The 12,440-nt window shown below is 43.3% G+C and overlaps 1 protein-coding gene across 1 annotated transcript in view; it reads left to right on the top strand.

Annotated features, from left to right (window-relative positions):
- The window catches only part of LOC104659656 (kinetochore scaffold 1), a 68,253-nt gene that overhangs the window by 39,900 nt on the left and 15,913 nt on the right, over positions 1-12,440 (top strand). The window contains exon 14 of the mRNA XM_030930816.1: positions 10,796-10,933. Coding sequence (XP_030786676.1) covers positions 10,796-10,933 — 138 coding nt within the window. The remainder of the gene's footprint in view (positions 1-10,795; positions 10,934-12,440) is intronic.

Raw genomic sequence — 12,440 nt, 5'->3', positions numbered from 1 at the left:
GACAATGTAGTTGGGTAAAAAAACAGGAAACACTTCTAGATAATTCCTAGATCAGATAAGTTGAAACTATTTCTAATAAAGGAGAATATTTAATGGCTAATCTGTGGGACATATAGCAAAAGCTATACTTAGCAGGAATTAAAAGTCTTAGATATCTTTGTTGTCATGGAGTCTAAAACTAAAGAAATTTTTATTCATTTATTTACTTTTAGAGACAAGATCTTGCTATGTTGCCCAGGCTGTTCTTGAGCTCCTGGGCTTAAGCAGTCCACCCACTTTGGCCTCCTAAAGTGCTATAATTACAGGCATGAGCCACCATGCCCAGCCAGATTATTTTTAATACTCATAATATCCACAAAAAAAATAGAAAGAATTAATATAGGTAAAAAGTGGGGCCGGGCGCGGTGGCTCAAGCCTGTAATCCCAGCACTTTGGGAGGCCAAGACGGGTAGATCGCAAGGTCAGGAGATCGAGACCAACCTAGCTAACACGGCGAAACCCTGTCTCTACTAAAAAATACAAAAAACTAGCCGGGCGAGTTGGCGGGCGCTGTAGTCCCAGCTACTTGGGAGGCTGAGGCAGGAGAATGGCGTAAACCCGGGAGGCGGAGCTTGCAGTGAGCTGAGATCTGGCCACTGCACTCCAGCCTGGGCAACAGAGCGAGACTCCGTCTCAAAAAAAAATAAAAATAAAAAAAAAATAAAAAAAAAAAAGTGGAGCTAATGAAATAGAAAACAAAAATTGGTGGAAAGGATAAATCCAGGCCAGGCGTGGTGGCTCACACCTATAATTTCAGCACTTTGAGAGACCAAGGCGAGAGGAATGCTTGAGCTCAGGAGTTTGAGACCAGCCTCGGGAAAATAGGGAGACCCTGTCTCTACAGAAAATTTTAAAATTGGCCAAGTGTAGTGGCCTGTGACTGTGGTCCCAACTACTCAGGAGGCTGTCATGGGAGGATCTCTTGAGCCTAGGGGTTCAAGGCTGCAGTGAGCCGTGATTGCACCACTGCCCTCCAGCCTGGTCAACAGAACAAGACCCCATCTCAACAACAACAACAAAAGAATAAATCCAAAAGCTGTACTTCGAAAAGACGATAAAATTAGAAAACTCCTGGCCGGGCGCGGTGACTCAAGCCTGTAATCCCAGCACTTTGGGAGGCCAAGGCGGGCAGATCAGGAGGTCAGGAGATCGAGACCATCCTGGCTAACGCGGTGAAACCCCGTCTCTACTAAAAAATACAAAAAAAAAAACTAGCCGGGCGAGGGTGGCGGCGCCTGTAGTCCCAGCTACTCGGGAGGCTGAGGCAGGAGAATGGCGTAAACCCGGGAGGCGGAGCTTGCAGTGAGCTGAGATCCGGCCACTGCACTCCAGCCTGGGCGACAGAGCGAGACTCCGTCTCAAAAAAAAAAAAAAAGAAAACTCCTGAGGAGTCTAATTAAGAAGAAACAAGCAGCTGCACACAGTGGCTGGTTCCTGTAGTTCTGGCTACGTGGGAGGCTGAGGAGGGGAGATCACTTAAAACTAAGAGTTCAAGACCAGCCTGGGCAACATAGCGAGACCCCCCCACATCTTTTAATTAAATGAATGAATGAAAAAAGAGAAAGCCGAAATATAGAAGATTAAGAAAGAATACATACTCATAGATTAAAAGAGATCAAAATAATTTTTTGATGGGTGCCATGGCTCACATCTGTAATGTGAGGTGGGAGGATTGCTTGACCCTAGGAGTTTGAGACCAGACTGGGCAACAGGAAAAATCCTGTACAAAATAAAATAATTAGCCAGGCCTGGTTGCACGTGCCTGTAGTCCCAGCTACTCGGGAGGCTGAAGTGGGAGGATGACTTGAGCCCAGGAGGCAGAACTTGCAAGGAGCCAAGATTGTAGCACTGAACTCCAACCTTGGAGATAGAGCTGGACCCTGTCTCAAAAACAAAAAACAAAAAACAAAAAAAAAAACAAGAAAGTGAAAAGGCAACCCACAGAATGCAAGAAAACAGTTGAAATCATACATCTGATAAGAAGCTTTATCCAAAATAGATAAAGAACTCTTACAACTCAATAATAAAAATACAGTCCAATTTAGGCCTGGCTTGGTAGCTCATGCCTGTAATCTTAGCAGTTTGAGTGGCCTAGACTAGAGGACTGCTTGAGCTCAGGAGTTTGAGACCAGCCTGGGCAACATAGTGAGACCCCATCTCTATTTAAATAAATAAATAAAACATAGTGAGACCCTGTCTCTATTTAAATAAATAAATAAAATACAACCCAATTTAAAAATGATCAAAGGATCTGAAAGATATTTTTCCAAATAACAGTCATGTGCTGCATAGGGACATTTTGGTCAACAGCGAACCACATATACACAGGTGGTCCCATAAGATTTTTATGGAGGCCAGGCATGGTGGCTCACACCTATAATCCCAGCACTTTGGGAGGCCAAGGCGGGTGGATCATTTGAGGCCAGGAGTTTGAGACCAGCCTGGCCAACATGGCAAAACCCTGTCTCTACAAAAATTAGCCAGGCATAATGGCATGTGCCTGGAGTCCCAGCTACTGAATCTCTTGAACCCAGGAGGTGGAGGCTGCATTAAGCCAAGGTCACGCCACTGCACTCCAGCCTGGGCAACAGAGCAAAACTGTCTCAAAAAAAAAAAAAAAATTATAATGGAGCTGGAAAATTCCCATTGTCTAGTGACATTGTGATGTTGTAGCACAACACATTACTCACATGTTTGTGGTGATGCTAATGTAAACAAACCTGTGCTGCCATTCCTATTAAAGGGTAGTACCTATAATTATGTACAGTAAAATAGTACTTGATAAAGATGACAAACCATTAGGTTGCTGTTTTATGTATTTACTATACTGTACTCTTTTTTTTTTTTTTTTTTTGAGACGGAGTCTCGCTCTGTTGCCCGGGCTGAAGTGCAGTGGCCGGATCTCAGCTCACTGCAAGCTCCACCTCCCGGGTTTACGCCATTCTCCTGCCTCAGCCTCCTGAGTAGCTGGGACTACAGGCGCCCGCCACCTCGCCCGGCTGGTTTTTTGTATTTTTTAGTAGAGATGGGGTTTCACCAGATTAACCAGGATGGTCTCAATCTCCTGACCTTGTGATCCGCCTGTCTCGGCCTCCCAAAGTGCTAGGATTACAGGCTTGAGCCACCGCACCTGGCCTATACTGTACTCTTTATTGTTATGTTATTTTATTTTTTTGAACTAGAATCTCACTTTGTCACCCAGGCCAGAGTATAATGACCTTGGCTCACTGCAGCCTCAAACTCCGGTGCTCAAGTGATTCTCTTGCCTCAGCCTCCCAAGTAGCTAGGATTATTGGCACAAGCCACCACACCTGGCTAATTTTTAAATATTTCATAGAGATGCGGTCTCCCTATGTCGACCAGGCTGGTATCAAATTCCTGGCCTCAAGCAATCCTATCTTGCCCCTCAAAGTACTGGGATTGCAGGTGCAAGACACCATGCCTGGCCCTTATTGTTATTTTAGAGTGTGCTCCAACTTATAAATAAAACAAATTAACTGTAAAACAGCCTCAGGCAAGTCCTGCAGGAGTTATTCCAAAAGAAGGCATTGTTATCATAGGAGATGATAGCTCCATGGGTGTTACTGTTCCTCCAGACCTTCCAGTAGAACAAGAAGTGGAGGTAGAAGACAATGATATTAATGATTTTGAGCCTGTGTAGGCCTAGGCTAATGTGTGTGTTTGTATCTTAGGTTTTTGTTATTGTTGTTGTTTGTTTGTTTTTGAGACCAAGTTTCACTCTTGTTGCCCAGGCTGGAGTGCAGTGGCACGATCTCAGCTCACTGCAACCTCCGCCTTCCAGGTTCAGGAGATTCTCCTGCCTCAGCCTCCCAAGTACCTGGGATTACAGGCACATGCCACCACACCTTGCCAATTTTTGTGTTCTTAGTAAATATAGGGTTTCACCCTTTTGGCCAGGCTGGTCTAGAACTCTTGACCTCGTGATCTGCCCACCTTGGCCTCCCAAAGTGCTGGGATTACAGGCATGAGCCACCGCGCCTGGCACGTGAATATACTTTAAAATTCATTTAATTGTATACTTAAATGGATGGATTGCATTGTATGTGAATTATATCTCCATAAAGCTGTTTAGAAACAAATCAATTCCTGGAGAATTATATATTTGAATGTGAAAGGTAAATCAAGAATAGAAATTGGGAAGATGGGCACAACCCTTTTGGGCTTCAGCCTCATTGCCATGATAGCTACCCCTTGCCAGTAGAATCCTCTTGCCTCAGCTGTAGATAGGGAGGAGAAAGGAGCTTAAGTGTGCATCCAGGGGCTAATACTCTTTTTACTTTCCCTTTATAAGAAAAGTAGAAAGACTATCAGGGGACGAAGACCAAACAGAGGAGAGCAGAGGGGAAGGATTGGAACAGAGAGGATGCTGGCAGGGTGAAGGAGGGAGAGGATGCTTTACGAATTGATCCTTGACAAATTGATGTTATGAATCTTCCCCTTTCCTCCCAGGTCTTGCTGAAGTCAGGAGGGGCAATGATAGGAAAATACATGTGGGAACAAACTTATCAAAATGGGAAGAGAGTTCAGGGTACTTCAGGAAAGAAGTTGATAATCCCAAAATAGGAAAAGGCCAAAGAGATGGATTATATATGGACCATGGAAAATGAGGTTCATGGCTGTGGGAATCTGTTTCAGGATTTAAATGACTGTGGCTCTTTTAGGGTAGAGGAATTTGGGAATTTTTTTTTTTTTTTTTTTTTTTTTTTTTGAAATGAAATTTCGCCCTTCTTGACCAGGCTGGAGTGCGGTGGCACGATCTCGGCTCACTGCAACCTCCACTTCCCGGGTTCAAGCGATTCTCCTGCCTCAGCCTCGCAAGTAGCTAGGATTACAGGCATGTGCTATCACGCCTGGTTAATTTTGTATTTTTAGTAGAGGTGGGGTTTCCCCGTATTGGTCAGGCTGGTCTCAAACTCCCAACCTCAGATGATCTGCCCACCTTGGCCTCCCAAAGTGCCGAGATTATAGGCGTGAGCCACCGCACCCACCTGGGGAATGTATTCTTGAGGCAGGGGGAGAGATGTGTGCCAGCCCTCATAGACATGTACACAGCTCCCATATATACGTACAGTGGCAGGAACTCAGTTGGCAGCATGAGCAGAAGATGCTATTGTAGAGGCCCATGACCCCCTGCATGCTCATGTAGTGACTCAGGGCAAAGCACTGTAACTCACATCCCGTATAAGGTTGAGGAACTGTTGTGGTTTTTTTGGTTTTTTTTTTTTTTTTTTTTTTTTTGAGTCAGAGTCTCACTCTGTCGCCCAGGCTGGAGTGCAGTGGTGTGATCTCAGCTCACTGCAACCTCCACTTCCCAGGTTCAAGTGATTCTCCCTGCCTCAGCCTCCCCAGTAGCTGGGGTTACAGGTGCCCAACACCATGCCTGGCTAATTTTTCTATTTTTAGTAGACATGGGATTTCGCCATGTTGGCCAGGCTGGTCTCGAACTCCTGACCTCAGGTGATCTGCCCACCTCGGCCTCCCAAAGTGCCAAAGTGCTGGGATTACAGGTGTGAGTTCCTGGCAGATCTCTGGAACGTCATCTTGTGCTTCCCTTTATGTGTTATGAAAGTTTATGATGAAACCTCCTTTTAAAAAAAATGTTAGTATTATAGGAAATTTCAAACATATCAGAAAATAGAGAATAGTTTTATTAACCCCCTATGTGTCTATCACCCAACTTCAGAAATTATCACCTCTTGTCTTGGTGCTATGGCTCATACCTGTAATCCCAGTACTTTGGGAGGCCTAGGCAGGAGGATCACTTGAGGTCAGGAGTTCGAGACCAGCCTAGCCAACATGGTGAAACCCTGCTCTACCAAAAAAATACTAAAATTAGCTGAAAAGTGGTGGTGCATGCCTGTAGTCCCAGCTACTCGCAAGGCTGAAGTGGGAGAATCACTTGAACCAGGGAGATGGAGGCTGCAGTGAGCTGAGATCATGCCACTGAGCTCCAGCCTGAGCAACAGAGTGAGACTCCGTCTCAAAAAAAAAAAAAAAAAAAAAGATATATATGAAACATAAATTAATTTTGTGTATAGAAATTTCCCCTGCCCCCCATTATTGTGATGCAAACCCCAAACATCATCAATCTATAAATATTTCAGTATATATTTCCTAAAGAGATGAAGACTCTTATTTTAAAAACATATCCAATGTCATAATCATACTATAAATGATTGATTATTCAGTCAGTGTTTATATTTCCCTGATCGTCTTATGCCTTTTTTTTGCCCCAGTTTGTTATCTTGGGATCCAAATGAGATTCAAACATTGCCAATTAGTTGAAATCTCTCTTTAGTCTTATAATCTATAAGGTCCTTTTCAATCTCTTTTTCTCTTTTTGTCTTTTTTTTTTTGTATTTTAAAAATATTTTTAATCTTCATTTTTTTCTTTCTTTCCTTCCTTTTAATGAAGAAATTGGGTTTTTCCTGTAGAGTTTACCACAGTCCAGATGTTGCTAATTGTGCATGCCCAAATATTTCTCTACCCTTGTTTTTTTTTTGTAAATTGATGATAGGCTGATCAGATTAACAGGGTTTTTTTTTTTTTTTTTCAAGTTTACTTCATAGTTGTAATCCATTAGGATAATGTCTGGTGATGACGTGTATGCAGCCATTAATTCATTAGGGGTTGTAAAGAAGTGATATACTCCAGGTTGAGCATCCCTAATCCAAAAAATCAAAAATCTGAAATGCTCTAAAACCCAAAATTTTTAAGTGCTGACGTGATGCCACAAATGGAAAATTTCACACCTGACCTCATGTAATGAATGGGTTGCTGTCAAAATGTACTGTGAGTCAGGAATGATGGTGATGCCAAACAGCCACAGATAGTCCACATGGGTGGCTGAGGTAGTGATACCTTTGCTTTATGATGGTTCAATGTATATAAGCTTTGTTTCATGCAAATTATTTAAAATATTGTATGAAATTACTGTCAGGCTATGAGTATAAGATATATATGAAGCCAGGCGCGGTGGCTCAAGCCTGTAATCCCAGCACTTTGGGAGGCCGAGACGGGCGGATCACAAGATCACGAGATCGAGACCACCCTGGCTAACACGGTGTGAAACCCCGTCTCTACTAAAAAATACAAAAAAACTAGCCGGGCGAGGTGGCAGGCGCCTGTAGTCCCAGCTACTCGGGAGGCTGAGGCAGGAGAATGGCGTGAACCCGGGAGGCGGAGCTTGCAGTGAGCCGAGATCGCACCGCTGCATTCCAGGCTGGGCGACAGAGCAAGACTCCGTCTCAAAAAAAAAAAGATGTATATGAAACATAAATTAATTTCGTGTATAGACACGTTCCATCCCCAGGATATCTCATTATGTATATGCAATATTCCAAAAATCTGAAAAAATTCCACAATACTTAACTGGGCACGGTGGCTCACACCTGTAATCTCAGCACTTTGGGAAGCCAAGGCAGGCAGATTGCCTGAGCTCAGGAGTTCGAGACCAGCCTGGGCAACATGGTGAAACCCTGTCTCTACTAAAAATACAAAAAAGTAGCCAGGTATGGCAGCATGCACCTGTAGTCCCAGCTACTCGGGAGACTGAGGCAGGAGAATTGCCTCAACCTTGAACCCAGGAGGCAGAAGTTACAGTGAGCCAAGATCACACCACTGCACTCCAGCCTGGGTGACAGAGCGAGACTCCATCTCCGAAAAGAAAGAAGAGAAGAGAAGAGGGAAGAGGGAAAAGGGAAAAAGGAGAGGGGAGGGGAGGATAATCTGGGTTCTAGTGTTGTCATATTTATATTTAGAGATGGGGTCTCTCACCATGCCCAACTAAAGTTTAAAAACTGTTTTAAAGACAAGCTCTTGCTGTGTTTCTCAGGCTGGTCTCAAGTTCCTATCCTCAAGTGATCCTTCTGCCTCAACCTCCTGGGATTACAGCATGAGCCACTGTGCCCAAGTCTGCCATTTATTTTTCTTTTCTTTTTTTTTTTTTTTGAGACAGAGTCTTGCTCTGTCACCCAGTCTGGAGTGCAATGGTGCGATCTCGACTCACTGCAACCTCCACCTCCCGGGTTTCAAGCGATTTTCCCGCCTCAGCCCCCCAAGTAGCTGGGATTACAGGTGCCTGCCACCACGCCCGGCTAGTTATTGTATTTTTTAGTAGAGATGGGGTTTTGCCAGGTGGGCCAGGCTGGTCTTGAACTCCTGACCTCAGGTGATCTGCCTGCCTTGGCCTCCCAAAGTGTTGGGATTACAGGCGTGAGCTACCACGCCCGTCTGCCATTTCTTTTTTTTTTCTTTTTTCTGTTTTTTTTTTTTTTTTTTTTGAGATAGAGTTTTGCTCTTGTTGCCCAGGCTGGAGTGCAATGGCGCTATCTTGGTTCACTGCAACCTCCACCTCCCGGGTTTAAGCAATTCTCCTGCCTCAGCTTCCCGGAGTAGCTGGGATTACAGGATGCGCTACCACACCCGGCTAATTTTGTATTTTTAGTAGAGACAGGATTTCTCTATTGTTAGTCAGACTGGTTATGAACTCCCAAACTCGGGTGATCCGCCCGCCCCGGCCTCCCAAAGTGCTGGGATTACAGGCATGAGCCACTGTGCCCAGCCTTCCATTTCTTTTTTAACCAGTACATACAGTTTTGATTGTTATGTTTAAGTCTAGCCTTAAAAATCTTTTTTTTTGGCCGGGCGCGGTGGCTCAAGCCTGTAATCCCAGCACTTTGGGAGGCCGAGACGGGCGAATCATGAGGTCAGGAGATCGAGACCATCCTGGCTAACACGGTGAAAACCCGTCTCTACTAAAAATACAAAAACTAGCTGGGCGAGGTGGCGGGCGCCTGTAGTCCCAGCTACTCGGGAGGCTGAAGCAGGAGAATGGCGTAAACCCGGGAGGCGGAGCTTGCAGTGAGCTGAGATCTGGCCACTGCACTCCAGTCCGGGCGACAGCGAGACTCCCGCCTCAAAAAAAAAAAAAAAAAAATCTTTTTTTTTTTTTTGGCTGGGTGCAGTGGCTCATGCTCGTAATCCCAGCACTTTGGGAGACCAGAGCAAGAGGATCACTTGAGTCTAGGAGTTTGAGACCATCCTGGGTAACGCAAGCAAAACCCCATACCTAAAAAAAAAAAAATTTGGCCGAGCATGATGGCTTATGTCTGTAATCCCAGCATTTTGGGAAGCCGAGGTGGGGCAGATCACCTGAGGCCAGGGGTTCGAGACCAGCCTGGCCAACATGGTGAAACCCCATATCTACTAAAAATACAAAAGTAGCCAGGCATGGTGGCCACACACCTGTAATCCCAGCTACTATGGAGGCTGAGATAGGAGAATCGCTTGAAGCCAGGAGGTGGAGGTTGCAATGAGCTGAAATCACTCCACTGCACTCCAGCCTGAGCAACAAGAGCAAAACTTAATCTCAAAAAAAAAAAAAGGAAAAAAAATTTCGTTTTAATTAGCCAAGCGTGGTGGCTGGCATGCACCTGTAGTCCTAGTTTCTTGGCAGACTGAGGCTGGGGGAATTGCTTGATCCCGGGAGGCTGAGGCTGCAATGAGCCGTGATCCACACCATTACACTGCAGCCTAGGTGACAGCCAGACCCCATCTCAAAAAAAAAAAAAGTCTAGTCATAGCTGGAGACAGTGGCTAACATCTGTAATCCAGTGCTTTGGGAGGGTTGAGGTAGGAGAATCACTTGAGGCCAGGAATTCGAAACAACGAATTGCTGGGGCAACGTAGCAAGACCCCATCTCTACAAAAAATTTTAAAATTAGCCAGGCATGGTGACACACCTGTACTCCTAGCTACTGGAGAGGATGAGGCAGGAAGATCGCTTGAGCCTCGGAGTTGGAGGTTCATTTGTGGGGTTTTGTTTGATTTTGTAAATAAGGAACTGACTTGATTTTTATCTTTTCTTTCTTTCTTTTCTTTCTTTTCTTTTCTTTTGTTTTTTTTTTTTGTTTTTGTTTTTTTTTTTTTTTTGACTGAATCTTGCTCTGTTGCCCAGGCTGGAGTGCAGTGGTGGAATCTTGGCTCACTGCAACCTACACCTCCCGGGCTCAAGCAGTTCTCCTGCTTCAGCTTCCAGAGTAGCTGGGACTATAGGCGTGCCACCACGCCCAGCTAATTTTTGTATTTTTAGAAGAGACAGGGTTTCACCATTTGGCCAGGCTGGTCTCAAACTCCTGACCTCAAGTGATCTGCCTGCCACCTCCCAAAGTGCTGGGATTACAGGTGTGATCCACCAAACCTGGCCCTGACTTGATTTTTTCAATACTGCATCAAGGACATCAAAGCCATTGGATTAGTGCTATAAAAACATTTTTAAATAACCAAATTTTCCCTGTCTTATTTTGTAATTGGAGGATATGCCAGAAAAGTTTGAGTTCAGCTTGGGATAGAGTAAGGATTATGGCTAGAGAATGGGAATAGTTACTAGGAAACTGGCTTAAAAAAAAAAAAATTAAAAAGCGTTCCTGGTAAGTTTGAATTTTTAGGTAGTATTTATTTTCTTAACATAGCCATATTCAAACTACTGTCATTCCCATGTGAGTAAGAAAAACCACAGTTCCAGTAAACATCTATGGGGAAAGGGACTTAGAAGTCAGAGACTTGAATTCAGATTCCAATTTTTTGCTTACTGGCATTATGAACTTGATGGAATATGTCAAATTTTTCTTTGTAGAATGTTTTAAAATAGGCACTCTGAAATTTGAGTTAATTCTTATATATGGTTTTTCTACAAGATACCAGTTCTAAGGGACTGAATTTTTTTTTTTCCAGTTTACTATAAACACACCACCTACTCCAGAAGACCTGATGTTAAGTCAATATGTTTACCGACCCAAGATACAGATTTATAGAGAAGATTGTGAGGCTCGTCGCCAAAAGATTGAAGAGTATGAAAGCTTTAATTTTTATGTGTGTTTTTTTGAGGGGAGGGGAGGGATCAGTGAATAGTTTGGTAAGGTTTTGATTAGAATAACACTGGCATGGGGTAAAGTTGATGGCATTAATTGGCAGTGTGATGTGGGAGAAAGAGCTTTGGCCTTGTAGTCAGATTGAAGCTCAATCTTGGCTTCAACACTAGCTGTGTAGCCTTGGGTAAGTCATTTAACCTTCATTTCCAAATCCATCAAGTGGGGTTAATAAAACCTACTCGGCCAATAGATATGAACAATAGAAATGGCGTATATAAATTGTTTTCATACCATTCTTAGGAAAAAATAGGTGTTCTAAGAGATGGGGTCTCTCACCATGCCCAACTAAAGTTTAAAAACTGTTTTAAAGACAAGCTCTTGCTGTGTTTCTCAGGCTGGTCTCAAGTTCCTATCCTCAAGTGATCCTTCTGCCTCAACCTCCTGGGATTACAGCATGAGCCACTGTGCCCAAGTCTGCCATTTATTTTTCTTTTCTTTTTCTTTTTTTTTTTTTTTTTTTTGAAACAGAGTCTTGCTCTGTCACCCAGTCTGGAGTGCAATGGTGCGATCTCGACTCACTGCAACCTCCACCTCCCGGGTTCAAGCGATTTTCCCGCCTCAGCCCCCCCAAGTAGCTGGGATTACAGGTGCCTGCCACCACGCCCGGCTAGTTATTGTATTTTTAGTAGAGACGGGGTTTTGCCAGGTGGGCCAGGCTGGTCTTGAACTCCTGACCTCAGGTGATCTGCCGTGGTGATTCTGTTCATAAGAATGAACAGTAATTATTAGATTATGATATCATAAGTTGATTGCTAGAGAACATCTTCAAAAGAAAATACCCTTTAGAGATTTATGCAAGTTGAGTAACCCTAATATGGAAATTGGAAATCTGAAATGCTCCAAAATCCAAAACGTTTTAGCCACCAACATGATGCAAGTGGAAAATTCCACACATAAATACTTAAGTACTTTACACAAACTTTGTTTCATGCACAAAATTGTTTAAAATATTGTATAAAATTACCTTCAAACTATGTGTACAAGGTATACATGAAACATAAATTAATTTTACGTTTAGGCTTGGGTTTCACCCGCAAGATTTCTCATATATCCGAATAGTCCAAATCCAAAATACTTCTGTTCCCAAGCATTTCAGATAAGGGGTACTCAATCTGTATATAGTGCCTGAAATCAGATTGCCTTTGAGTGTATAATTTACCACATTTACGCTTGTTTGTATATGAAAGAACATGGTTTTACTTAGAAGATAGCTCATTGCTATGGTATACGTAAATACTGCAGACTGATTTACAAATTAGATATATCTAGATTGCCTTAGGTAAATCAGACTTTAAAACTCAGAATAATGTTTATGTCATACTCATCTGGGACTATCCGACTAAATTTGAACCAATCTAACAGAAAAGAATAAAATAATCTTTAAGAATTATCTGTGTTTTAGAAGTAGAAGAAAAGAATATTAAAAAATTCAAAAAGAATTACGTAGT

Source organism: Rhinopithecus roxellana, chromosome 5, assembly GCF_007565055.1.
Source record: "Rhinopithecus roxellana isolate Shanxi Qingling chromosome 5, ASM756505v1, whole genome shotgun sequence".
Classification (NCBI taxonomy): domain Eukaryota; kingdom Metazoa; phylum Chordata; class Mammalia; order Primates; family Cercopithecidae; genus Rhinopithecus; species Rhinopithecus roxellana.
Note: the sequence above shows the minus strand (reverse complement) of the source record. Positions and strands in the feature narration are given on the sequence as shown.